Raw genomic sequence first — 22,889 nt, 5'->3', positions numbered from 1 at the left:
CCGTCAGGCACACAAGAGACTCCCCCCTTGCTTTTGCATGTCATACTAGCGTACGGATACAGGTAGTGTGCACTCCAGCATTCGCATCGCATCCACACCTGCATATGCATTGCCGCTTGGCGCGTGTTGGGCGAGGCGAGCAGAACCGGAATCTCACGCGACAGAGGACCACCACACACACCCCATCTTCCATCATCCTTGCTCGAGACGTGAGACTTGGCGTGTGTTGTAAGAAAGATGAGTGACCCTTCTTTTCTTTTCTTCTCTTCCCTTACCCTCCCCCTTCCTCCTCCCATTGCTCGCTTTTGGGAGAACTGTGACTGGCCAGAGGCTTTTGGCTGGTCAATTTTCTTGACATACAACCATTACCCAACTCCCCCCCCAAGAGATAACGTTCGGACGGGGCGAAAGGGGGGGGGGGGGGGAGGAGGTGTGAGTGTGGCCGCATTTACTGCATTTATGCCGAGCGACGGCCCGATATTAAGAGCTTTCAAACCGGGCAAGACACGACTCTCTTTCATCAAACGCGAGACGGTGAAGGGAATTCTCGCTCATTCCGGGGGGAGCGAAAGAGTAGAAGAGATAACAAAACAAGATGGACGGCCAGATCGACAAACTCTACCGCCGTGATTACTGATAAGGCCAGTCGTTTGCTGTTCGAATCTTGCCCATCTGCCTGGTATGGAGGGGTGTCGGCGGACCCGAAGGTTCACGCCCGCGTCAAACAAACCTCAGCCGACGTGCCGCGAGAGCCGAAGTCCCAGTTTGAACCGGTTAGCTACGGGGTGTGTTTTTTGTTTTTTCCTCTTCTTCTCTTTTCTCTTCCCGCTGCCACGGACGCTCCCTCGTCCTTGTTCTCGTCCTCGTGCGACTTGCAAGGGCCCCGGGCCAATGTCAGGGCTTAAGGGCTAAGGGGTCAGGGGTGGAGTGAAGGAAGAGGGTCTGAGACAGGGGAGCCAGAGATCAATGGGGCGTCATGGTCCATGGGTGGACATGGAGACGCTGGCACGAGACGAGGACGACGCCGTTACTGTTGGCAATTCCAATAGTGTCATGGAATCCGGGGTAGAGTTTGCGGGGATGGGGCCGGCTGCCATCCAAAAGGGCAGTCTTAATCTATGAGCGGACGGCGGTGGGAAGTCTCGTGAATCCTCGACACATTGTAACCCTCTTCCGACCTCCAGAGGGGAAGGGAACGGCCGCCTTGGATACTACGTGTCTCATTCTTCTGCCCCCCCCCTTCAATATGCGACATGATGTAGTAGGATCCGTAGAGAGTACACAGAAGCACGGTACACTCCCCCTCCGTCCCTGAGTCGTGTCCGGCCCTCATCGGTTTCAGCCGGACGAACGCATCACCGGCCGAGATTGCACCCAGACGGGATATCCCGGTCTTTCTCTATCAGTGGACAGAGTTACCTGCACAGAATTACCGGCCAGTGTGTTGGCTGAAGCCGAGAGAGAGTAAAAAACCGGATAGTCGGATGTGTCAGCAACGGAGAGGCCGGGCGATAGGTCCGGAACCCCGGATCCGAGATGAACCAATCCCGTATTTGATATTTCGATCTACCTACGCAAACGACAAAAAGCCAAACCAGACCAAGTAAGGGCTATCAGTCAGGCGGTCAGTCCCGTCAAGTCATCCAGAGTCCTACGTGACGCCGCGCTCCCACGAGGCCCAGATCTCGTCCAGCACCGGCAGGCAATACTTGTCCCTCCACAGGAACCCCGCGAGCAGCTGCTGCAGGACCTCGCGCCTGCGTCTCTCGGGTGGCAGCGCGTCGCGCGCCCTCTCGAGCACGCGGTGCAGCCTCCCGAGGAACCAGGCCCGGTCCTGCGACGCCGCGCCGGACCCGACGACGCCGACGAACAGCACCCACAGCAGGGCGGCGTCGTGCGGGACCCAGATGAGGGCGATGGCGTCGGCGTCGTCGAGCGCGGCGCGCATCCGCGCCACGAGGATCCGGACCATGTGACCTGTTGTCGGGATCTCGCGCAGCGCCGCGTACAGGAACACCTGCGCCGCCGACACGAGCACGAGGAACCGCTTCTGCACCGGCGACGCCGCCGTCCGCCGCTCCGCGTACAGGAAGTGCAGCATTGTGCTGTCCGCCGTGTTCATGACGATCCGCACGTCGTCCGCCGACACCCCCGCCGCCCCGGCGCACACGGCCTGCCGGAGCACCGTGAAGATCCGCCGCGGCTCGACGCTCTCGCCCGGGCTGTGGCCCGCGAGCCGGTCCAGGTGGCGCAGCGGCGGCGACGCCGCCCGGCTGACGACCGACGGTGGGAGCGTCACCTGATCGAGCGTGTGGAACATGGGGAACTTGGGCACTCGGCCCAGGCCCGAGGCCACTTGGATGTCGATCCTGGTAGGAGAGACGGCTTGTGGTGAGCGAAGGGTGTCTTATTTTTTTTCCCTCTCTTGTTTCTTTTCTTCTTCTTGCTTTTTTCTGGCAACTTTGGAAATGGGTTGGTATTTTTCACACACACCAGTTGATAGATCGGCAGAGGATGTAATCGTGCCTGATCGTGTCCGGTCCGCCGCGGGCCGTAATCATGGCGTGGAGCCCGGTCAGGTGGACGTTGGCGGCCGAGAAGCGCCCCTGGAAAGCCTGCAATATCGGTCGTCAGCGTCTTTGCGTTTCTCGGGAGACGAAGCTGATAAGAGCAAGAAGAAGAAGAAGAAGAAGAAGAAGCTGAAGAAAAGGGCTCATTGGGTCGGTAATCACCTCAACGCTCCCCAACATGGCCACCCCGGCCAGCACCGACAGGTCGTCGCTCGCCCTCTGGGCCGAGTCTCGGGACTCGAGCCGGCTCCGGACGATGCGCATGGCCTCGCCCTTTTGCTGGTACCCTTCCCGCTGCAGCTCGGGGTCGGGCGACGGCATCGTCGCTGTCAGGAACTCGGCGGCCAGGGCGAGCGTGGCGCGCATGATGAGAGCGCTCTGCATGGCGTAGGGGAACCATGGCCGCTGCGTGTCCGTCGTGGTCGAGTTGAGATTGAACCTGGTGGTGACTGCAGAGTGAGTAAGAGTGAGTAAGAGTGAGTAAGAGTGAGTAAGAGTGAGTAAGAGTGAGTAAGAGTGAGTAAGAGTTGAGTAAGGGGGAGCAATAATGAGCAGCAGTACAATGCAGTACAATGCAGTACGCAACAGTGTGAAGTCGCATTGAGCTAGAGTGAGCCCTGGGAAGGGAAAGGTGAACGAGGAGTCGGCTCTGGTACGTTTGCTACTCACAGTACTTGACGAGGGCGTCAACCGATGGACTGCTGGGTATCGGCAACGTGTTGAAGGGGTCGGCGCTGTCACTGCCCAGCCGTTGGATCCATGGCGGAGGAGATGTCTCTGACAGCAACTCGTAGATATCCGGGGACTGGAAACAAAGGACGAGTAAGCAACGCCAAGAGACGACACGGCTTTACAGAGTAGAGGAAGAAGAGAGAGAGAGAGAGAGACAGAAAGAGAGAGACAGAAGTATATCTGTATACAATATGTAAATATGCACGTACCAGAGGGTCGGCAGTGTTCTTGCGGCTCTGGTTCTTGGCCTTTCTAGTCTTGGCCGCTACGCCGCCCAGCCTGAAGCGGCCCTTCAAGTGCGCCTTGCCCCTTATGGTCCCTTGAGACACGAGGGCCGTCGAGGCCCCCAGCTGGGAGCCGCCCCGTTGGATGGCGGTCCGGATGGCATGGCTCCGGATGGACTTGGTGACGGGCTGAAAGGTTCCCTCCTCGCCGGCGTCGACGGTGACGAACTTGTATTCAGAAGATTGGCGCTCCATGCCCAGCCAGCAAGCCGTCTGACGGCGGCTACTACCGAGGTCCGGCTAATCCCCCAAAGCCCAAGTCCCATTCGTTCTCGGAAACACTCTCTCTAACTTCACTTCTCCCTCGCCTCAACCTGCTATCGAAGCTTAACCGCAGGGCCTCAAGCGGCTCCCCCCCTGAAAGGAAAAGGGCGCGCAGCAGCGCGCAGCGGTGCTGTTCAAGGACGAAAGGGGGCCCCTGTGCGCCGACGGAAGACGGCAGCTGGGTTGTTTGGCTCGCGCTTAAGGGAGTTTACACTACAGGTAATACCTGTAGGTAGGTAGGTATGCTTGGACTGCCTAGCTGGGCAAGGTTTGTTGTTGGTGGTGGTCTGTGACTCGTGATGAGCTGCTGGGAGTTAGTAAGCGCCCATGGAGATGGCCTGACTCTCTCACACTCTCCGTCAAAGAAGGATCGACAAGGCAAGGTAAGGAGGAGGCGTGAAAAGAGGGGGAGAGTCACGGGGTAATGCGGGAGAGACTGAGAGACTGGGAGACTGGGAGAGACTGGGGTGAGTGAGAGTGAGAGAGTCCCTCACTGCTGTTATTGGTGCAGAAGAGGGCAGAGAGCACAGTCTACAGGTAGAGAGAGGTACGTACTGACTCACTGAGCGATGAATGAGAGTCTGGCCGGGGCCGATGGAAGATAAGCATTATTCCAGAACCCTTGGACGAACCTGTTTGGCCAATGGATAAGGGGCGCCTCTCCGTCAGTGGGGATCTCCCTCTTTCTGCCAAGATCACGTGCATCGGATTAAATCTGTCCGATCAGAGTAAGTACGTACCTCCTCTGGCTGTCCCCAACAGACGGGGACTCATTCGTCCGGCTAGAGTACGTACCCAGATCCATTCGTCCGCCGTCGGCCTCCGAGCGGACGAAGGATCCGTAAGCACATAAACTCTCTCCCTATCAACGCCCTCAACACCACAACTGACACCGTCGATCCATGGCGGAAGCCAGCAATGCGGTGCTGGCCACCGTTGCCTGATGGCCTTTCCCCCCCTCCCCTAAACTCTAGTCCTCTTCTTCTCGCATCGAGTCAAGTCTCCATCCCCCATGTCGTCCTAGAGCTTCTCAAACCCCCCGAGGTCTGTTTTGCACTGGCCGTCTGTTGATACTTGACCTTTTGAACTTCGCCTAGTTCAATCATAATAAAATAAAACAATGGACGAGAGACCATCCAAGAAGCGCAAGGTCCGCAAGGGCACGAGGAGCTGCTGGCAGTGTAAGTGGGTTTCGTCCGAACACCGTTCCGCAACCCCGAGATCCATCCATTCATCCCGCCGCCCGGCTCCCACCCCGTTCGTCAGTTACTCTCCACGTCCACCGACTGACATCTGGCCCAGGCAGGAAGAGAAAGATCCGCTGCGAGTTCGCCTCCAATGAGGAGCAGACCTGCAACGGCTGCAAATCTCGGGGCACCACCTGCGTCAGTCAAGAGTTCACCGACGATGAACCTTCCGGTCCGCCCGAGCGCGGCCTTGCCCAGCGCCTCGGCCGGCTCGAAGAGTTGATGGTCAAGCTGGCCGACAAGATTGGTCCGGAGGCGTCAATCGTCAGCGGCAGCAGCAGCAATAGCAACAATAGCAACAGCAACAGCAACAGCAACAGCATCAACACGCCGACATCATCGGTCGATGGATCCCTACGCTCGTCCGAGTTTCAAGGTACCCCGGATGATTCCACACTGATGTCCGCGACCGTCACCATCTCCTCTTCGACACCCGGCGATGTGATCCCCGAGACTCGCACGCCGCAAGGCCGTCCGTCCCGGTCCGGTTCCAAGTACGAGAAGGTGTGCCGAGAGCTTTACTCGGCATTCCCCTCTCCCGAGGATGCCAAAACGATTGTCCACTCGAGCAGGGGCCCCATCTTCCTCCTGGCCATGTTCTACTCGTACCAAGACATCCTCGACGGCAACTCCCCCGCAACGGCGGCTCTCACCGTCGTGCCCGACGTCAACAAGCACCCGGCTGTCCTGGCAAGGAAACTGCTCCAGCTGACCATCTGTCTTCAGCAGCTGCCGCCCAGCTTCGACTCCTCTAAACTCGAGCTCGGCTTGAAGGGCTCTATCCAGGACAAGATGAACGAGTGGGCCGCCGTCGCCGGCCTGGTCACCTCCAACGAAGAGCTTCTCGGTTCTGCAGAGGGCCTGGAGTGCCTCATCCTCCTGGGCTTCTACCTTCTCAACTCCGGGAACCTGCGCAAGGCGTGGCTCGTCATGAGACGCGCGCTGAGCCTGGCACAGCTGATGGGCATCGAGGCCGACCTGGCGCGGCCTCTGAAGTCGTGCGACCCGGCCACCGACACCAGCATCATCCCCGCCTCCCAGACCTTCTGGTACCGCATCAACTTCTGCGACCGCTACATCTCCCTCCTCCTCGGCCTCTCGGCTGGGACCCAGGATAACAGCTTCCTGACGGACGAGTTCCTGGCCCGGGACACGCCGATGGAACGGCTGGAAAAGCGGTACACGGCGATTGCCCTGCGCATCATCGAGAGGAACCGCGCGCCGGCCCACGAGGCCTACGCCATCACCCAGTCGGTCGACTGCGAGCTCGAAAACGCCGCAAAGTCCATGGGGCGAAGCTGGTGGGAGATCCCGTCCTTGATGCCCCACTACACCACCGACACGCCGGCCCAGATGGGCGTCATGTCGCACCTGATGCTCCAGATCCACCACCACAGCCTGCTCATCCTGCTGCATCTCCCCTACATGCTCCGGAACCAGACCAACAGCCGCTTCGACTACAGCAAGAACACGTGCCTCGAGTCGAGCCGGGCGGTGCTGCGACGCTGCGTCATCTTCCGCACCGCCAACGACGTCGCCTTCTCGTGCCGCCACATCGACTACTCGTCGCTGATGGCCTCCATGACGCTCCTGCTCGGCCACCTCAGCCGGCCCCCCGGCGTGCGCGAGGAAGACTGGTCCAGACAGCGCAACGAAGACCGCGCGTTGGCAGTCAAGGTCGTCGCCAAGATGGAGGAGCTAGCCCTTCTGAACGACGACAAGCTGTCGTGCGAGAGCGCCGACATCATCCGGAAGCTCCTTCCCATCGTCGACTGCTGCAACGGCATGACGCCGGCGCAGTTCCACGGCGAGGAGGCCCGGAACCTGCAGCTCGTGATCCCGTACCTGGGCGTCATCAACATCAACACGACCACCAACCAGGCAGCCGAGTCGTGCACCGTCGACCTGAGCCACTCACAGCTGCCGACGCCGACCAACACCGCCACCACCACCACCACCACCACCGCCGCCGCCGCCGTGGCGTCCGAGACCTACCAGGAGATGACGCCCCCCGAGCTGTGCGCCGAGGCGCTGCTGGGTCAGGACAACACCATCCCCCACGAGGACCCCTCCGCCGGGTTGTTCAGCACTGACTGTCTGGAGGGGTGGTCATGCCCCGGCATTACAGCAGAGGCCGGCGACTGGACATTCCAGGGCGTCGACACGACGTACTGGTCTCTGCTGAACAGCGGCATGGCCTGCAACTTTACCCAGTGACTGGATCATGTATACGTTTCCCGCGGTGCCGAGGGAGAATGACGGTCTTGAGGCATGGTGTCGGACGGAGGGAACCTGAGCCCCTTTTCCGACGTCCCTCTCGGTCTTCCGAATCTTTCTCTCTCACTCACTCCCTCATGGAGCCCGGAGGGAACAAGCCATGTCGTGATGGGCCCTGCTTGAGTCAGGAACAGGTCCCCTGCCAGGTGGCCAGTTAGGATGTTCTCGACGTCTGCTGCGAATAACCTGCTGCACAAACGACTTATACAAGAAGAACGGTCGCGAGTGGAACCAGGGCGCGCCGCCCGCTCCTCTGCACGGCAGCAGCCTTGCCGAATTCTGGACTTGGTCCCAAGAGAAACAGTGGATGGCTATCTATTTGCGGAACTTGATCGTGCGGACCTTGATTTTCAGCTCACCATGGATCCGCGGCTTCGACTTCGAGACACGAACAGATTCCCGCCGGTATTGTGTGGGGAGTAAGGCACAGAGTAGAGCGGATGAGCTGCCCCGCAAGACTGCAACCACTCGGCAGGCAAGCCAACTGTTTCTGGAAAACCCTGTACGGGAGATGAACACACAGCGTCGGGAGCTCGAGACCCAAAGCAAGCCCACGAAGAGGCCTTCGCTGGCAGGGCGCAAGTGGCTTGGACGGGATCCCCACCGAAGCCATATAACCCCTGCCGTTCTTTGCCGGCATCCAGCACCGCCGAGGCCCGAGCAACGAGAGGAGCCTGCCAAAGGAGAAAGTTGCATGTTTACCAGGGTGTTACGCTTGACCTTTATGGGCCCCCAACCAACGGGCTGAGCCGTCGGTGAAAAGCACCCTTTTATCCACGAACTGAACCAGCAGTCAGACAGTAACTGCTGGTTTCGCCAATGACTCGGTCCGTTAGTCGGGGCCCATAAAGGTCAAGCGTAACATGTTGACAAGACGGATGGGGACGGCTGTGTGCCTTCATCTCTCCCCTGTTGGGGTATGCTTGGCCTGATGATAGGGCTGCGGGCACGGCTGGGAACGTTTCCTTACACACAATCTCGACAGCCGGCGCGCTTAGCAGCAACGGGAACTATCTCACATCACATCTATGGATCTCCCGAATCCTTTCGGCCGACTGTTTACCTGAGCCAAGCCGCCAAGGCAAATTCTTGGCTCGCATTGTACCACACCACTCCAAGGGGGGAGGGGGCTGAATGTCTTGGGCAACATTTGAGATATACATATTGTGACCATGAAGGGGGGCGCAGCATGCCAGCTTTGCAGTCTGGTCTTTTTGTCCGCACCACATGTACCAGTTGCTTTCCTTTTCTGTACGGGGGGGTATATACGTGCTCAACTGACGTTGAACGATGGGCCGCCTGGACACGTTTTTCGTTGCCGTTTTCGGTATGGATCTTCTGCCCTACGGTCGACGGTCTTTTGGCCTACGGTCTATGTATGGACTCCGGATAGGGTCACCTCGTGGACCGAGTCCCGAAAGTCAAAGACGCACTGATGGGGTTGCCCAGGGATCCCTTCGAAGCATTGACACCTGAGACGACGAAATTTTAAAGTGACGGGCATGTCCGGCAGCGGGAGGAGGGGAGGCCATGACTCGCATCCGGCGGGCCGAGGCCAATCAAGAACGACGCCGCACACGACAAATGGACCCTCAGGGGCGCATTGGGGGCGCATTGGGGGCACAAACGGCCAGAATAAGCTGCTGCTCAAAATTGAGTTTAATGTTTAAATCATTACTCCGTTGGTGTTGTTGGTGTTGTTGTGATAATGTGGTAGGATCGTCGTGAGATAAGATCCAACAGGTCGTGAGATAAGATCCAACAGGTTTGTTTCCCCAGACAAACGTCACAAGAAGAGACATCGGTGTAAAGCGGGGTGGGGGTTGTGTATCTTGTGTTCTTATGATCGATTTCAACTCCCGAGTTTCTTCGTATATTGTCTCTCTTCACCCAACAGGTGCCCGTTCCGCTCCCACGGCCGCCCCGATTTGGCATCCGCCGCCCCCCCCCCCCCCCCCCCCTTACGGCGTAAGATTGCAAAGGCCTGGGCGCCGTTCGGCCACGACCCGGATTGGGAAACACTCCACGCCCGTTTCTGGTACGCGGCGGGGATGCGGGCCTGGACCGACGAACCGCCATTGGGGGGGGCAGACAGAACAGACAGACAAACGATCCTTCAGCCTCAAGAGTGGAGGACATCGAAGCCGAGGGGGGAGGGGGGAGGGGGGAGGATGGCTCCGTGGTCCACCTTCGGACCAGACTTCTTTTTGGGCAGTGTACGGATACCAAAGGACCATGATGGCCGCCAAGGGCAGCGATGGCCATGCCATGTTGCTGTTGTTGGCTCACTGCTGGTCCAGGGCTGTGTGTTGGTTGGCTCTTTGGCCTTCCCCTTGGGGGTCTTTTGAGTCTTTTGGGTCTGGCAGTCGGGCGCGAGCAAGGACGACTCGGGTCACGGATGAAGGATAACCATGCTGTATATGTATATAACACACACACCCTCGAGGCCTCGCAACGCAAGCCTTTCCCCTTTTTTTCTCGAGAATCGAGCCTCATCTTCAGTTCCGTTGTGCTTCTTTCCATCGCCCTAGTCGGCTTGTCCTGTCTCTTCCGTTCTCTCTCTCTCTCTCTCTCGCTCTCGCTCTCTCTCCAGACCGTTCCCCCTTTTTGTTTTCCCGTCCGCTCTTTGTTTCGTCTCCCCCTTTCTCTCGTTTTGAAAACGAGCCTATCCGAGTATACCCTTTACCCTTCGTTTTTCCCACGCACAAAGATGGTCTCTTCCACCTTCCTGGCCGCCTTCGGCCTCGCCGCGGCCGCCCTCGCGGCCCCGAACCGCCCCCGCATGCTCTCGGCCGACGACGTCATCCTCCTCGGCCACGACGGCACCCCCCGCATCATGAAGGCCGCCGCCTACGAGGCCCTCGAGACCGCCGCCGCCGCCCCGGTCTCCCTCAGCTCCTACAACACCACCACCGAGTCCACCACCACCCCAGCCCTCGCCCGCCGCGGCTGCGAGAGGAGCACCGAGATCCAGGTCACGTCGGATGAGTCCTTCCTCAACTGGGACGTGGCCATCTCCCCCGTCGCCTCGTCCCGCGGCAACACGGCCGCCACCATCGGCGTCTCGGCCGGCTTCGAGCTCGGCAACTCGCTCGCCATCGGCAGCGAGATCACCATCGGCAACGACGTCATCGGCGTCTCCCTCGGCATGGACCTCGACGTGTCGTGGTCCACCTCGCTCGAGACCTCGCTCGAGTACGAGGTGCCCGACGGCCTCTTCGGCGTCATCGTCAGCCAGCCCTACGTCCGCCGCGTCGCCGGCAACGTGCTGGCCGGCTGCACCGACTCCCCCTTCCGCACGCCCTTCGTCGCCGACGCCTACGAGAGCCAGAACTACGGCGGGCTGTCGTGGGTCAAGGGCGTCATCCGCCTGTGCAGCAGCGAGACGTACCCGATCCCGTACTGTATCGGCCAGGGCACGCATAAGTAGTTTGGGGGGGAGGGGTGATGTGTTGATGGGGAGGGTCAGATGGTCCTGGAAGTAGTGTAGGATTCCGAGGTAGACTTGTAACAACGTCGTTGACAGACCGTCCCAAGTATTTGAACCTGGGCTGTTGCTGGGTGTATCCACGTGGTTTCTACTTTTCAACTTGTCATTGAGTTGAAAGGTTGAAAGAGGCTGTCTCTATTGTATGTTTGACAGTGCGGGACCTAAGGGGAGGAAAGTCACATAGAGTCGACTGTTGCCGTAGCAGCCAACAACGTACTCCTCTTTTGACCTGTGCTTAGGCGTCTTCAGGGCAGCTTCGGAGACTGACGCAAGAAACCTGTCTGGTAGACATGTCTGTTTGGTTTGCTCTGACTAGTCGTTGGACGTGGAACACTCGCTCGTGTAACTGTTCGCTTTCTTGATCGAGGAACCCCGATAGTAGTGCTATTAATAGAAATAGTGCATTCGATTCTGTGTATTGAGGCCTGACAAACAAAAAGCAAACAGGTGTATTTCCTACAGCCCGCAAATTTGCTGGACGTTGTTTCGAGTGTGTGGAAGGTGGGAGAAGACTGTTAAGGATAAGTCAGTGATGAGACGATGTAAGAGGAGGGCTGGCGATGAATGCTCTCGAATCTATCGAGAAAATGTTCCTACTTTTTCCGACGCTGAAGCATTCCAGCAACAGTCGGTTGTTAGACAGGTGGCCGGCTTGGAGATGTTGAAAAGGGCTCGACGTAGCTTGGTGTATTATTTACTTTTGGCGGCATCTGACATTTCTAGACCATTGGAGGCCTTTATTTTAAGGGGAATCCTTTCTGACTTGTATCGGTTACTCCCACTCACTTTTACATGTTCTGTCAGGCCGATGACATATGTGCATGTCGTCCGCTTCAGCATCATACCAAGGCATTGCACGCATGCCATGCAACCGGCAACAGTGGAAGCCGAGACTCAACATCATAGAAGAGTCAAGAAACCATCTCACGTCAAGTCGACTGCTTGCTTGGAGATCATCATTTCGAGAACTTGAACAGAAGTCATCGCCATCACCACCACCATCACCACCGTGTCGAGGATGTTAACAAGAGAATGGATTCCTCACCACAAGCAACCACGAACTCCCTAAGCCGCCCACGCTTTCGTCTTCCCCTTGACTATCGCCGCCTCGTCGTCGTCGTCGCCCTCCCTCGACGAGTTGTCGTGTTCGACGTGCGTCTCGTACGTCCGCTGCACGTAGATTCTCCCGTCCATCTGGCTGCTCCTGTGCATGTCGTCCAGCGGTATCGACTCGGTAACCATGACGGACCGCGACCTCGTGTCGGGCCCGTAGCCGCCGCCTCCGCCAGCACCGCCCGCGGTGGTCCCCGGAACGCTCCCGTGACCGCCGCCGGCGTAATACCTCTGCGAGGGCTTCTTGGCGCTGGAGTGGTACTTCCTGACGCCGCGCGTCAGGAGGGCCTTGAGGGGCGGCAGCGAGCCGACGACGACGGCGGTGGCGGTCTCGACGGCGCCCCAGATGGCGAGGCCGACGAGGTCGACCGTCCCGCCCCGGACGATCTGGGTCATGCGCACGACGGCGACGCAGATGATGATGACGGCGAGGCTGAAGGCGACGCCGAGGCCGACCTTGCGCCTCGCGTCGAGCTGCAGCGAGGGCAGGACGGTGAGGGGGAGCGCCATGATCATGAGGTCCGAGGCGATGTCGACGGCGGTCGAGTAGAGGACGTTAAAGGTCTGCATCCATATCTCGTGGGGGGGGTTGCATTTTCCTTCAAGGGGGGGAAGAGAAGTTGGATGTTGTCATTATGGATTCACGAAGCACCAAAAAGGACGCGGAACTAGTCATAGACAGAGTAGAGAGAGGGAGGGAGGGGACCAACCAGCTCTGAAGTAGTCCGACGGAGGACTACATGTCAAGGTGCTCGCGAGCCAGCAGCCGACGTAGGCCAGGGAGGCAAAGACGGCGACGCAGTACCACAGCCGGCGGCGCACGGCGAAGGGCCGGACGAGGCGGTAGAAGAGGGCCATGAAGCTGGCCTTGACGGACCACAGCACGGTCCAGAACAGCTTGATGATGGGGAACTGCCAGCGGGTCAGCTCCTCCGTTATGGGCCCGGCCTCGGCGGTCACGGGGATGCGGCCGGCGGCGAGGTGGGTGGTGTAGTACAGGGCGTCGAGCTGCCGCGTCTGCAGGGCGGACATGGTGAGGAGGCAGGCCCAGGCCCAGAGGATGCAGTAGTCGTCGGCGAGGAGGGAGCGGTTCTGGCGCCAGCGGACGGCGAGCCGCAGGGCGACGAAGAGGCTGGCGACGGAGAAGCAGATCCAGATGATGGCCGTGAGGGTCTGCCGGTCGATGGTCTGCGCGGCCCCCGTCAGGGGCGCGTCGGGGTTGGCGGCCGACATTGTTTCGTGGAGGTTTAAAGGCAGAGAGAGAGAGATAAAGAGAGAGAGAGAGAGGGACGGGCGGAGCGAAGGACTGCGACGGGCCGGAGGGGAGGATGATGGCTTGAGGGCACATATATCGATCCTCTCCTATAAGGATGTCAAGTGTGATGAAATGAACATCCACGGAGAGTCCCGGGTGATTCAGCCAGACAAGTCCAGACAAGTCTTTTGAAACGGCCACCTCTGTCGATACCATGTCTGCGTGTTGCTGGATGCAGTCGGAGGCGGGATTCGAACCAGGGGACGCACTTCCAGGGGGGAGGCATTATACAAGAGTTCTAGGGGTATCGGACACAGGAAGACGTCTCAGTCACTAGTACCGCAGCCAGGGGGCGAGGGATCCTTCAGCAGCATGTCACATTAGTTACTACGGGAAGACTGCCAGCCAAGGATATCACGGCCGGACCGTCACAATTCACGTGAAGCATCTACTCTGTTCTCACTGAATGAGAGTCTGAAGTCACCCAAGCCACCCGGCTGGCGCGAAAAGGCGATGGTGAACAGTCTCATGAGGCAGAAAGACATTCCGAGAGGTGGCGTCGTGTTATGGGGTAGAACCTCGGCGGTCGGGTGCAGCCACTGTCTATGTCATCTCCGGTGGGCAAAACGGCAAGGGTCGACAACTGACATCTGACATCCTCATCTCTGGTATCTGGTGCTCGATACTTGTGGACGTAACACCGGTGGGACTGGTCTACAGACGACCTTCCAATTCAGACGACACCCCTTGCTTCCATCATGATGTATTCAAGCGATGGTGACTACAAGAGACTTGCAGTCAAGGGGGAATGTCGTTATGGACTAGACTGACAGTAGCGTTAGGCGAGGCGGGGGGGCGTGGTCTTTGGTTGAAGAAAAAAAAAACAGTTCCAACAGTATCTAGTGCAGTAGCGCCTTGGCCGGCGGGAGATCCAAGTCGAATTCGCCTTTCCAACGGTGAAGCGAGGCGTCGTGTGTCTGTGTGTGTGTGTGTGTGGGAGGGTGGAGTTGCTCCCGGGATCGTGGCTTCGATCCCGGCCGATCTGATAGCATCGAGGTATTGTGCGCTTGACCCTTAACGGGCCCCAAGGATATCGAGTTATCACAGTTGCAGTTTGCTAGCACGCGCATCCTTCGCTCCTCCAAGAGACTGGGTTATCTGCAGCAACGCGAAATGACCGGTCCGCGGTGGCAAGGGTAATTAATAATACAAGAAGACCTCGGACGGGCTTTGACCGAGTCCCGAGTCTTTGTCTCTGAGGGTCTGAGTTGAGTTGAGTTGAGTTGTGTTGTGTGTCTGATATACTTGGGCCACGACCAAGACATGGAACATACCCCAGCTAACACGGCGCTTCCCCATTTACTACTGTCATTTACACAATGGTTGTCTGCTGTGTTTGATGGCAAAGAAACAGTCTTGGATGTGCTACCGCCCCCTCCCCTGGTAAATCATCACCAAAGTCGGGTTAACGGCGTCCGCCACCGGCATCGTCCAAGAATGGTAGTGCAGCCGGCCCATCGCCAAGTACTCCAAGTCCTCGGTTTCTTCACCAAATTTTTTTTTTTAAATTTCGCTCGGAGCACTTCGTCCCAAAAACTGCGGCATCGCTCGCTTCTGCACAAAGTGGCTGCAGAGCTGCTGCAGCCGTTCGCCACTTTTCATCTCCTGTGCCGCATTCGCGTCTGAGTAACCCCCCCAGACCAACTTCCAACCGAGGCTGGAGGACCGGGGACCTGGGCCGGGCCGGGGTACATGGTCCGGCCGGACGCGGGCGGGCAGGTCCGGGACAGGCACAGCAAGTTCTAACACACACACACACACACACACACAAACCAAAAGACCCTTGCTTGAACCTCCCCATGTCTCACCCCAGCCGTTCCCCTTGGCGCTGCAAACTGTTGGAACTTGGCGCAGGTCGGCTACATCTCAACGTTGGTCGACCCCGGCACAATGTCTCACGGAGATGGGGGGGCGTGGCCGCCGTGTGAAGGATCGCCACTTGAGCTGCTTTTCTTATTGCTCGAGGCATCAAAAGCCAAGGCTTCCTTTTGATTAAAACCCCCTCCTCTTCCTACACTAGATCGAAAAGAGGAATCCCAGCAGGTACCGGGGACAAGTGTGACAGACATCCCCGACCGGAACACTTCCAGCTCGCTTGGAAGCCGGGAGGAGGCGGTCGTGTGGCGGCGGCGGCGGCGCTGTGGCCGTTTTCTTATGAACTGATATATCTCGTCCAAGGCAGCTTGACATCCCGTCCTCGCGTCCGCCTGCTCAACTGCACCACTGTCAAGCTGCCCTCCGCATCGCCCACGCGGATCCAGCCAGCCAGCCAGCCAGCCATGCAGCTCACCAAGACCCTGTCGATCCTCGCGGTCCTGGCCGCCGCCTCGCAAGGCCAAACGCTCGAGGAACGGTCCCTGATCGAGGCCTTCCTGCCCAGATGCAAAAGTGTAAGACCCGGCTGGTCCCCCCATAGACAACAGGCCTGCCCAGTGTCTAGATACTGACTCCATCTTAATAACAAAAAAGGTCCCCGGAGACAGCAGCTGGCCGTCCGATTTCTCATGGAAGACCCTTAACCTCGTCACGGGCGGCCGTCTCGTCAAGACGACGCCCGTCGCGCAGTCGTGCTACGACGGCCCGGCCAAGGACCTCGACGAGTGCGCCTACGTGACCAAGATGTGGTCGGACCAGGACTTCCAGACGTCGAACCCCATCGGCCGGCCGTACCCTTACAACATCACCTGCGCGCCCGTCGACTACGCCGCGGGCGAGACCCCCTCGGCACCGGGATGCTCCCTCGGCCCGCTGCCGACGTACGCCGTCAACGCGACGAACCGCGCCCACATCCTCTCGGCGCTCCTCTTCGCGCGCCTGCACAACGTGCGCCTCGTCGTCGCCAGCACGGGCCACGACCTCCTCGGCCGCTCCGACGGCTTCGGCGCGCTCGAGATCTGGCTGCGGCACTACCGCAACAGCATCGACTTCCAGGAGACGTACTCGTCCGCCAACCGGTGCACGCGGTCCGGCTGGGCCGGCAGCGCCATCCGCATCGACGGCGCCTGGCAGTGGCGGGACGTCTACAAGGTCGCCAAGGCCAACAACGTCATCGCCGTCGGCGGCGGCGCCGTGTCCCCCGGGGCGACCGGCGGATGGCCGTCCGGCGGCGGACACGGGCCGGCGACCCGCAATTACGGCCTCGGCGCCGACCAGATCCTCGAGGCCGAGGTGATGCTCGCCGACGGCCGCGTCGTCACGGCCAACCACTGCGAGAACGCCGACCTCTTCCGCGCCCTCCGCGGCGGCGGGCCGGGCTACGGCATCGTCCTCGGCACCACTATCAAGGCGCACCCCAACGTCGACGTCGTCACGGCCCACCACCTCGCCATCGCGCCCCTCTTCCCGCCCTCGGCCAACAACTCGGACCTCCTCGACGCCGTCTCGGTCCTGCTGCGGTCGTACCCGGACCTCAGCGACGCCGGCTTCGCGGGCTACGCCTACTGGTTCCGTAACTTCCCCGGCGTCTTCGTCGGCAACGCCTCCTCGGGCTACTCCCACGGCTTCTGGACCATCGGCAAGACGCGCGACGAGGCCGACGCCGGCTTCGCCCCCGTGCGCGAGGCCCTCGCCGCCTTCCGGGACCGCCTCTTCGTCCACGAGACCTTCGCCACCTACGCCGACTACTGGTCCTTCTACGAGGCCGAGTCCGGGCTGTACGACCCGACGGGCGACACCTCCATCCTGACGTCGCGCCTGGTCGACCGCTCCGCCGTCGCCGACCCGGTCGCCGTGCGCGAGGCCGTCGAGGTCCTCAGCGGCAGGCCCGAGGAGTTCGCGTCCAACGTCGTGCTCCTCGTCTCGGGCGGCCAGGTGTTCGAGGACGCCGCCGACGAGACGTCCGGCCTGCACCCGGCCTGGCGCCGCTCGTCGTACGCGCTCATCACGGGCCGCGGCATTCCCCGGACGGCCGGCCGCGCGCTGCGCCAGGCCGTCCAGGACGACGTCACCTTCGTCAAGGGCGCCGCCGCCAAGCGGCTCGCGCCCGCGACGGGCGGCTACATGAACGAGGGCGACCGCCACGACCCGGACTACATCGAGACCTTTTACGGCGCCAACTACGCGCGCCACCTGGCGGCCAAGAAGAAGTACGACCCCTTCGGCGTCTTTTACTGCCCGACGTGCGTCGGCGCCGAGGCCTTTGTCGAGAGGCCGGACGGGCCGCTGTGCAGGGTGTGAGGGTGGTGCTATGTCTACGAGTTACAGATGTTGTATAGTTGGCTGATTTAACATGATGTGTTATATTTGACGGATTTAATATGAGGTTTGTGACTGATACTTTGCTCAAGAAAAAAGTGTGGTCACTGCAGATTTCAGAATGTTCGCAGACACAAAATGTAACATGGAATATTGTAAGGTGGTGATGTGACCCTCTCTTTCTTGGTTCTTTATTCTTACAACTGATACGAATAAACGCTGTAACTGTGTTGGATACTATCTGGTTTAGATCTCATCAAACACTTCTGGATATACTTCTTCCCAAATTGTCGAGCCTCCCCCCTTGTGGAGGGAAGCTATTCGTGTACAAGATTATTTATACAACGCACAATCGTCATGTCTCATTATCGTCGAATCCAAAGCTTATACATCCCATCCCCCTTAGTACGTCGTCACCTCCGGCGTGCCCTCGGCCCGCGGGAAGGAGAACTTGGTCTCGACAAAGATCTTCTGGATGCCGTCCTCGTGCTTCTCGAACTTGTAGTAGACCTTGTCCAGGTCGTCCAGGCGGATGCGGTGCGACAGCATCTGGTAGACGTCGATCTTGTCCTCCTGGATCTTGCGCAGCAGGTCCTCCCAGTACAGGTGGACGGGCGCCTGGCCGTTGCCGATGAGGCGCACGCCGCGCTCCATCAGCGAGCCGATGTTGAAGTGGTTCGTGTAGCCGACGTAGACGCCCGTGATGCCGCAGCGGCCAAAGTTGCGCACGCCCTCGATCATCTCGTTGACGATCTCGCTCGTGTCCGTCTCGGCGCCGACGGCGATCTCGGCCGCGTGCAGCCAGCCCTTGGGGTACTCGCCGGCGGCGCACTCGATGGCGGCGTCCGGGCCGCGGCCGCCGCAGAGCTCTTTGAGCCTCGACACGACCGTCTCCTTGTTGGTGACGCCGTGCGAGAGCTTCGAGTAGTCGATCAGCTCGAGCTTGCCGGCGTGCTGGGCGGGCCACCGCGACTTGACGAACGACAGGCGCGCCTCGGTGTCGACGAAGATGACCTTGGACGCGCCCTGGTCGATGGCGAAGGCGCCGGCCATCTGGCCGATGGGGCCCGCGCCCCAGATGGCGACCTGGTCGCCCTCGTAGACGGCCGTGTCCTTGACGGCGTTCCACGAGGTGGCGAGGACGTCGGACAGGAACAGTGCCTTCTCGTCGGGCACGCCGTCCGGGATCTCGAGCAGGTTCACGTCGCCGATGGGCACGCGGACGTACTCGGCCTGGCCGCCGGCGAAGCCGCCGGTGAAGTGGGAGTAGCCGAACATGCCGGCCGTCTGCGAGCCGTACATGGACTTTTCCATCGTGTTGGAGTTGGTCCGCTCGCACTGGGACGACAGCTTCTGCTTGCAGAAGAAGCACTAAGGAGAAACATGTTGTCAGAATCGAGGATGGTCCAAAGAGATGAGATGAGACAGAAGCATAGGGACGCCAACTTACATCACCGCAGGCGATCTGGAAGGATGCGACGTATCGCTTGCCGACCTTGACCTTCTTGACGTTGGAGCCGACCTCGTCGACGACGCCGCAGAACTCGTGGCCGAGGATGTCGCCCTTGTTCATCTGCACGACGGAGCCGTGGAGCAGGTGAAGGTCGCTGCCGCAGAGGGTGCTGCCGGTGACCTTGAGGATAACATCGTTCTCCTCGAGGATCTTGGGTCTGGGGACGGTGACTTGGGGTTGCTCAGTTAGTAAGGATTGCCGCAAGAGCAACGAGAACGAACGGGTTGAGTTCACTGACCGATCTCGACTTTGTTCTTGCCCTGCCACACGAGCGCCTTCATGAGCTCATTCGAGCCGCCCTTGTCGCCGCTGTAGTTGGTGACGTCCTGCGCCGTGACGGCGTCGTCCTGGTGGCCGATGACCTGTTCGGCCGCGTAGGCTGCTTGTGTTGCCATTGTGATGGATGTGTATGTATGTGTATGTGTGTGTGTGTGTGTGTGTTTTGATACCACTATTAATTAATCCGATTGTATGTGATTTGAATTCGGTAGTGTTATTTCCTTCAATGAACCAGGGGAAGAAGTCCAACCAGGAACAGCCATCCTTATAATGGAAAGCGACGGCTCCTCAGCCATCACGTAAACAAAGAGTCAATTGCTTGGGTCGCAAACACGGTTTTGGCGGGCGGCCAGAAAAAGGTCGAGTCTAATGACGGGAGGCGGGCGTCATGCTCAAAGGTCAAAACGACGTCATGGACACTGGCGGCGATCGAACGGCTGCGGAGCTCTGGATGGATGGCCGGGCCAATGAGGACGGCCGGGTCGAAGCGGACGGCCGCCGCTTACCGTCGACAGAGGGACTAGGGATTAAGGAGGGGGTCTAGAGCCGGGGCGAGGCTGATGGTGACCTTGCCCAAACGGGGATGTCAGTGTGGATGAAAGGGTCGAGTTTTGATGGGGAGAGTGAGAGAGAGAGTGTGTGTGTGTGAGAGAGCCAAGCCAGAAAGGGAGAGGGGCACGGCAAATTGAAACTGTTTCCTCAATGGCACACCCTCTTTCTCTCTCTCTCTCTCTCTCTCTCTCTCTCTCTCTCTCTGGCCAAGCTTCGACCGTTGCCCAAACTCGGGAACTCGCCATGTTTTTTTTTTGTGGCTCGGCTACCAGACAAAAGTCTCGGCATGCCCAAGTCTGGTTCGGCATACAGGCACACGCAGCCAGGCCCGCCGGCGCGAAGAATGGACGACGTCAGGCGGAGGCCCGGCAGTGCCGTCGAAATAAGAAACTGGCTTCCGGGCCACGTGGTGGAGCGGACAGTTTTAAAAATCGAAGCAAGCCTGGAATTGGCAGGCTTGGGTTCATGGGAAGAATAAGGGTGGTGCCGTCCGTCTCATGTTCCAAGAGGTAGGGAAACTCAACATGAGAGAGAGAGAGAGAGAGTGTGTGTGTGTGTGTGTGTGTGTGTGAGATACTCCCCTTCAGCCAGGAAGAAAAAAGACAACTCGGCCTTTTTGAATCCCGTGCGAGAGGCTATCAAGGTTCTCTCTTGCATCAATTCGGAGTTGACAAAAAGAGCCTGTGCCGAGAGACGCACACAACTCACACACACTCACCCCCATCACCTATCGTGCATCGCATGGCTTGAATTTGGTTCCGGGTGGAGAAGAACCGTCGGACAGACGTCACCAGGAGATCATCAGTCCATACAATTACAACCCTGCCGCCTCCAACTGGCGCCAGCTGCGAATCTGTATCAATGCTATCTTGAGTGGGACGAATGAAATAGAGACAGGGGGGTGAGAGCAAGGGACCAAACGGGCTGCAGGGTAGCTAGCTTCGCGTTGCGCTCCGTCGAGCCGGCCATGAGGGGAAAGCGGGGTCTCTGTGTGTCTGTGTCTCCGTGTTCTGCCCGTTACTACCTGTATATACTACCTTATTACTGCCGTTACTGTGGTTGTCGCGGCAGTACACGGATGGGCATGTGTATGGACAGACGGATTTGGGGTAGAGAGAGATCATCCCCGCGGGAGGGGACGAGACGGAGGAACTCGTCGCTCGTCCGCGTTGAATCACACACGAACCACTCGAGAAGCCAGGAACCGCGACTCAAAATGGCAACCCGGAGCATGCTGCGTCCGCAAAGGACAACGAGGCCCGTTCGGCTCTGCTATATGAAGACGGCGGAACCGGTCATGTCTGAGGAGGGAAGGGTGGTGAAATGAGTCTGATTAAAGAAAGCAACGTCTTCTTATCATTGTGCTTGCTGTTCTTTCCGTCTCGTCTTGTCCCGTCGCGTCTCGCCTCTCTCTCGTGATAGTTGGTTGCAATCCGTGAAAACAAGAGAGTCACAAGCTATCAGACCACGCATTACACCATCTCTCATCACCCTTCAGACTACATCACTCACTCGCCCACTTACTCAAACAAAACACAAAAGCAATGAAGCTCTCCCTCGCCCTCCTCGCCGGCGCCGCGTCCGCCTTCCAGATGGGCAAGCCGCCCGTCCCGCAGGCCAAGACGACCATGACCGACAACTTCCCCTGGCGCAACCCCTTCACGGCCGAGACGGCCGCCGCCTACGCCGCCGCCTGCGAGGCCGAGGCCACCTTCCCCGCGGCCCAGCACACCCTGCACGACCTCTTCGACGCCCCGCCCGCCGGCCTCGCCCCCTGGGGCGACGGCCTCAAGGCCTTCTTCTCCGGCCGCGAGTACCCCGGCGGCTGGGCCGGCCTCGACCGCCACATGTACGACCGCAACCTGCTCGTCATGCGCTACGCCGACATGCCCCTGCGCGTGCGCGAGTGGATCGAAGGCCAGGAGCGCGCCGATGGCGGCGGCGGCGGCGACGGCAAGGGCCTGTTCGCCGTCTTTGACGCCCCGGCCGCCGTCGAGGGAGGCGGGCTCAAGGTCGCGGAGCGCGTCGTCTTCCCCGAGGACGCCGCCGATGTCGACCGCGCCCTCGACGCCGCGAGGGTCGCCATCTTCGCCCCGGGCGCGCTGTACCCCGTCCTGCCCCTGTTCGTCGCCGAAGGCAGCGACTGTGAATGTAAGTGTTCCGATGGATGCCCCTCCCCGTCCCTCCATGTCGTTTCGTTTCGTCCCAGGCCGGCGATGGATATAGTGACCGTCAACCCCGTCCTCCGGCCGACTGACCATTCCGTTCGATAGCCACCCTCGCCGACCTGGCCAACTACCAGGCCGTCCCCCGAGACGGCGCCGTCGTGGCCTGGCCCGTCAGCCACTCCCGGCCCGACGTCGACAACAACAGGCGGGACATTGAGTTCACCGTCAAGGCGCGCGTCCTGAAGCTCAACGAGGGCGCGACCGAGGGCGAGGTAGAGACTAAGACCGAGACCGAGACCGAGAAGAAGGCGCCGTCAGACTCGGCCAAGGAGGAGTTGTAGGCCGGCCGGTGGTGGGACGCGTAGGATCGGGCTCTGTTCATACTCTGTAGTATTCTTACCTTACCGTACCGTACCGTACCCATAGTGGCCCCCCGAAGGCAAACAAACCAAAAAAAAAGAACTCCTCTCATGAGAACAACCTTGAGCTCATCATTCATGCCTTGTCTAACTTTTTCCCCTAGGGCACGCTTTGCCTGGGTGTGGGGGGGGGTTCCGGTTGAGCGCGCCAACTTACAAGCCGTGATTGTTAAGCAAGAGACGCGGGCGCACGCCGGGACAGGGTTCAAGAGACCACTTTTCCTAGCCGGACTTCATCTCCCAACGAGCCGGGGAAGGGGGGCAGCAGCCAGCATTATTAATCCAGATCCTTGGCAGGGGGTTTCCTCCGTGGAACTCCACGGAGTTCCGCGGGTGGCTGGAGTCGTGGCCCGGCCATCTCTCACCGGTGTTGACCGACACTGAACTCAGCTCACCGACGCTCACCGAGGCCCATCTCCTCCTCCCACGGCGTGCCACGGCGGGCCGGGACAGGCCTCGACGGACCTCAACG

The 22,889-nt window shown here is 59.6% G+C and overlaps 7 protein-coding genes across 7 annotated transcripts; 4 read left to right on the top strand and 3 right to left on the bottom strand.

Moving 5' to 3' along the window:
• Nucleotides 1–2,483: 2,483 nt before the first annotated feature.
• CH63R_09487 (Tachykinin family protein) lies at nt 2,484–3,781 on the bottom strand (the record flags this gene model as incomplete). Its single annotated transcript, XM_018304461.1, has 4 exons — nt 2,484–2,615; nt 2,733–3,019; nt 3,240–3,375; nt 3,512–3,781. The coding sequence occupies 4 exons, from the start codon at nt 3,779–3,781 to the stop codon at nt 2,484–2,486; spliced, it is 825 nt and encodes a 274-aa protein (XP_018156484.1).
• Nucleotides 3,782–4,970: 1,189 nt separating this feature from the next.
• On the top strand, nt 4,971–7,314 carry CH63R_09486 (C6 zinc finger domain-containing protein; the record flags this gene model as incomplete). The annotated part of the gene is made up of 2 exons (XM_018304460.1): nt 4,971–5,031; nt 5,153–7,314. The coding sequence occupies 2 exons, from the start codon at nt 4,971–4,973 to the stop codon at nt 7,312–7,314; spliced, it is 2,223 nt and encodes a 740-aa protein (XP_018156483.1).
• A 2,770-nt stretch (nt 7,315–10,084) lies between these two features.
• CH63R_09485 (uncharacterized protein) lies at nt 10,085–10,804 on the top strand (the record flags this gene model as incomplete). The annotated part of the gene is made up of 1 exon (XM_018304459.1): nt 10,085–10,804. The coding sequence occupies one exon, from the start codon at nt 10,085–10,087 to the stop codon at nt 10,802–10,804; it is 720 nt and encodes a 239-aa protein (XP_018156482.1).
• A 1,125-nt stretch (nt 10,805–11,929) lies between these two features.
• CH63R_09484 (Pth11-like integral membrane protein) lies at nt 11,930–13,210 on the bottom strand (the record flags this gene model as incomplete). The annotated part of the gene is made up of 2 exons (XM_018304458.1): nt 11,930–12,576; nt 12,688–13,210. 2 exons carry the CDS (start codon nt 13,208–13,210, stop codon nt 11,930–11,932), a joined length of 1,170 nt encoding a protein of 389 aa, XP_018156481.1.
• Nucleotides 13,211–15,571: 2,361 nt separating this feature from the next.
• Nucleotides 15,572–17,468, top strand: CH63R_09483 (FAD binding domain-containing protein; the record flags this gene model as incomplete). The annotated part of the gene is made up of 2 exons (XM_018304457.1): nt 15,572–15,682; nt 15,762–17,468. 2 exons carry the CDS (start codon nt 15,572–15,574, stop codon nt 17,466–17,468), a joined length of 1,818 nt encoding a protein of 605 aa, XP_018156480.1.
• A 420-nt stretch (nt 17,469–17,888) lies between these two features.
• Nucleotides 17,889–19,394, bottom strand: CH63R_09482 (Alcohol dehydrogenase GroES-like domain-containing protein; the record flags this gene model as incomplete). Its single annotated transcript, XM_018304456.1, has 3 exons — nt 17,889–18,857; nt 18,937–19,169; nt 19,238–19,394. 3 exons carry the CDS (start codon nt 19,392–19,394, stop codon nt 17,889–17,891), a joined length of 1,359 nt encoding a protein of 452 aa, XP_018156479.1.
• Nucleotides 19,395–21,374: 1,980 nt separating this feature from the next.
• Nucleotides 21,375–22,339, top strand: CH63R_09481 (Phenylacetaldoxime dehydratase; the record flags this gene model as incomplete). The annotated part of the gene is made up of 2 exons (XM_018304455.1): nt 21,375–21,981; nt 22,104–22,339. The coding sequence occupies 2 exons, from the start codon at nt 21,375–21,377 to the stop codon at nt 22,337–22,339; spliced, it is 843 nt and encodes a 280-aa protein (XP_018156478.1).
• Nucleotides 22,340–22,889: the final 550 nt, after the last annotated feature.

The sequence above is a fragment of the Colletotrichum higginsianum genome, chromosome 6 (genome assembly GCF_001672515.1).
Source record: "Colletotrichum higginsianum IMI 349063 chromosome 6, whole genome shotgun sequence".
In the NCBI taxonomy this organism is placed as follows: Eukaryota; Fungi; Ascomycota; class Sordariomycetes; order Glomerellales; family Glomerellaceae; genus Colletotrichum; species Colletotrichum higginsianum.
This window is presented reverse-complemented; position numbering and strand designations above follow the sequence as displayed.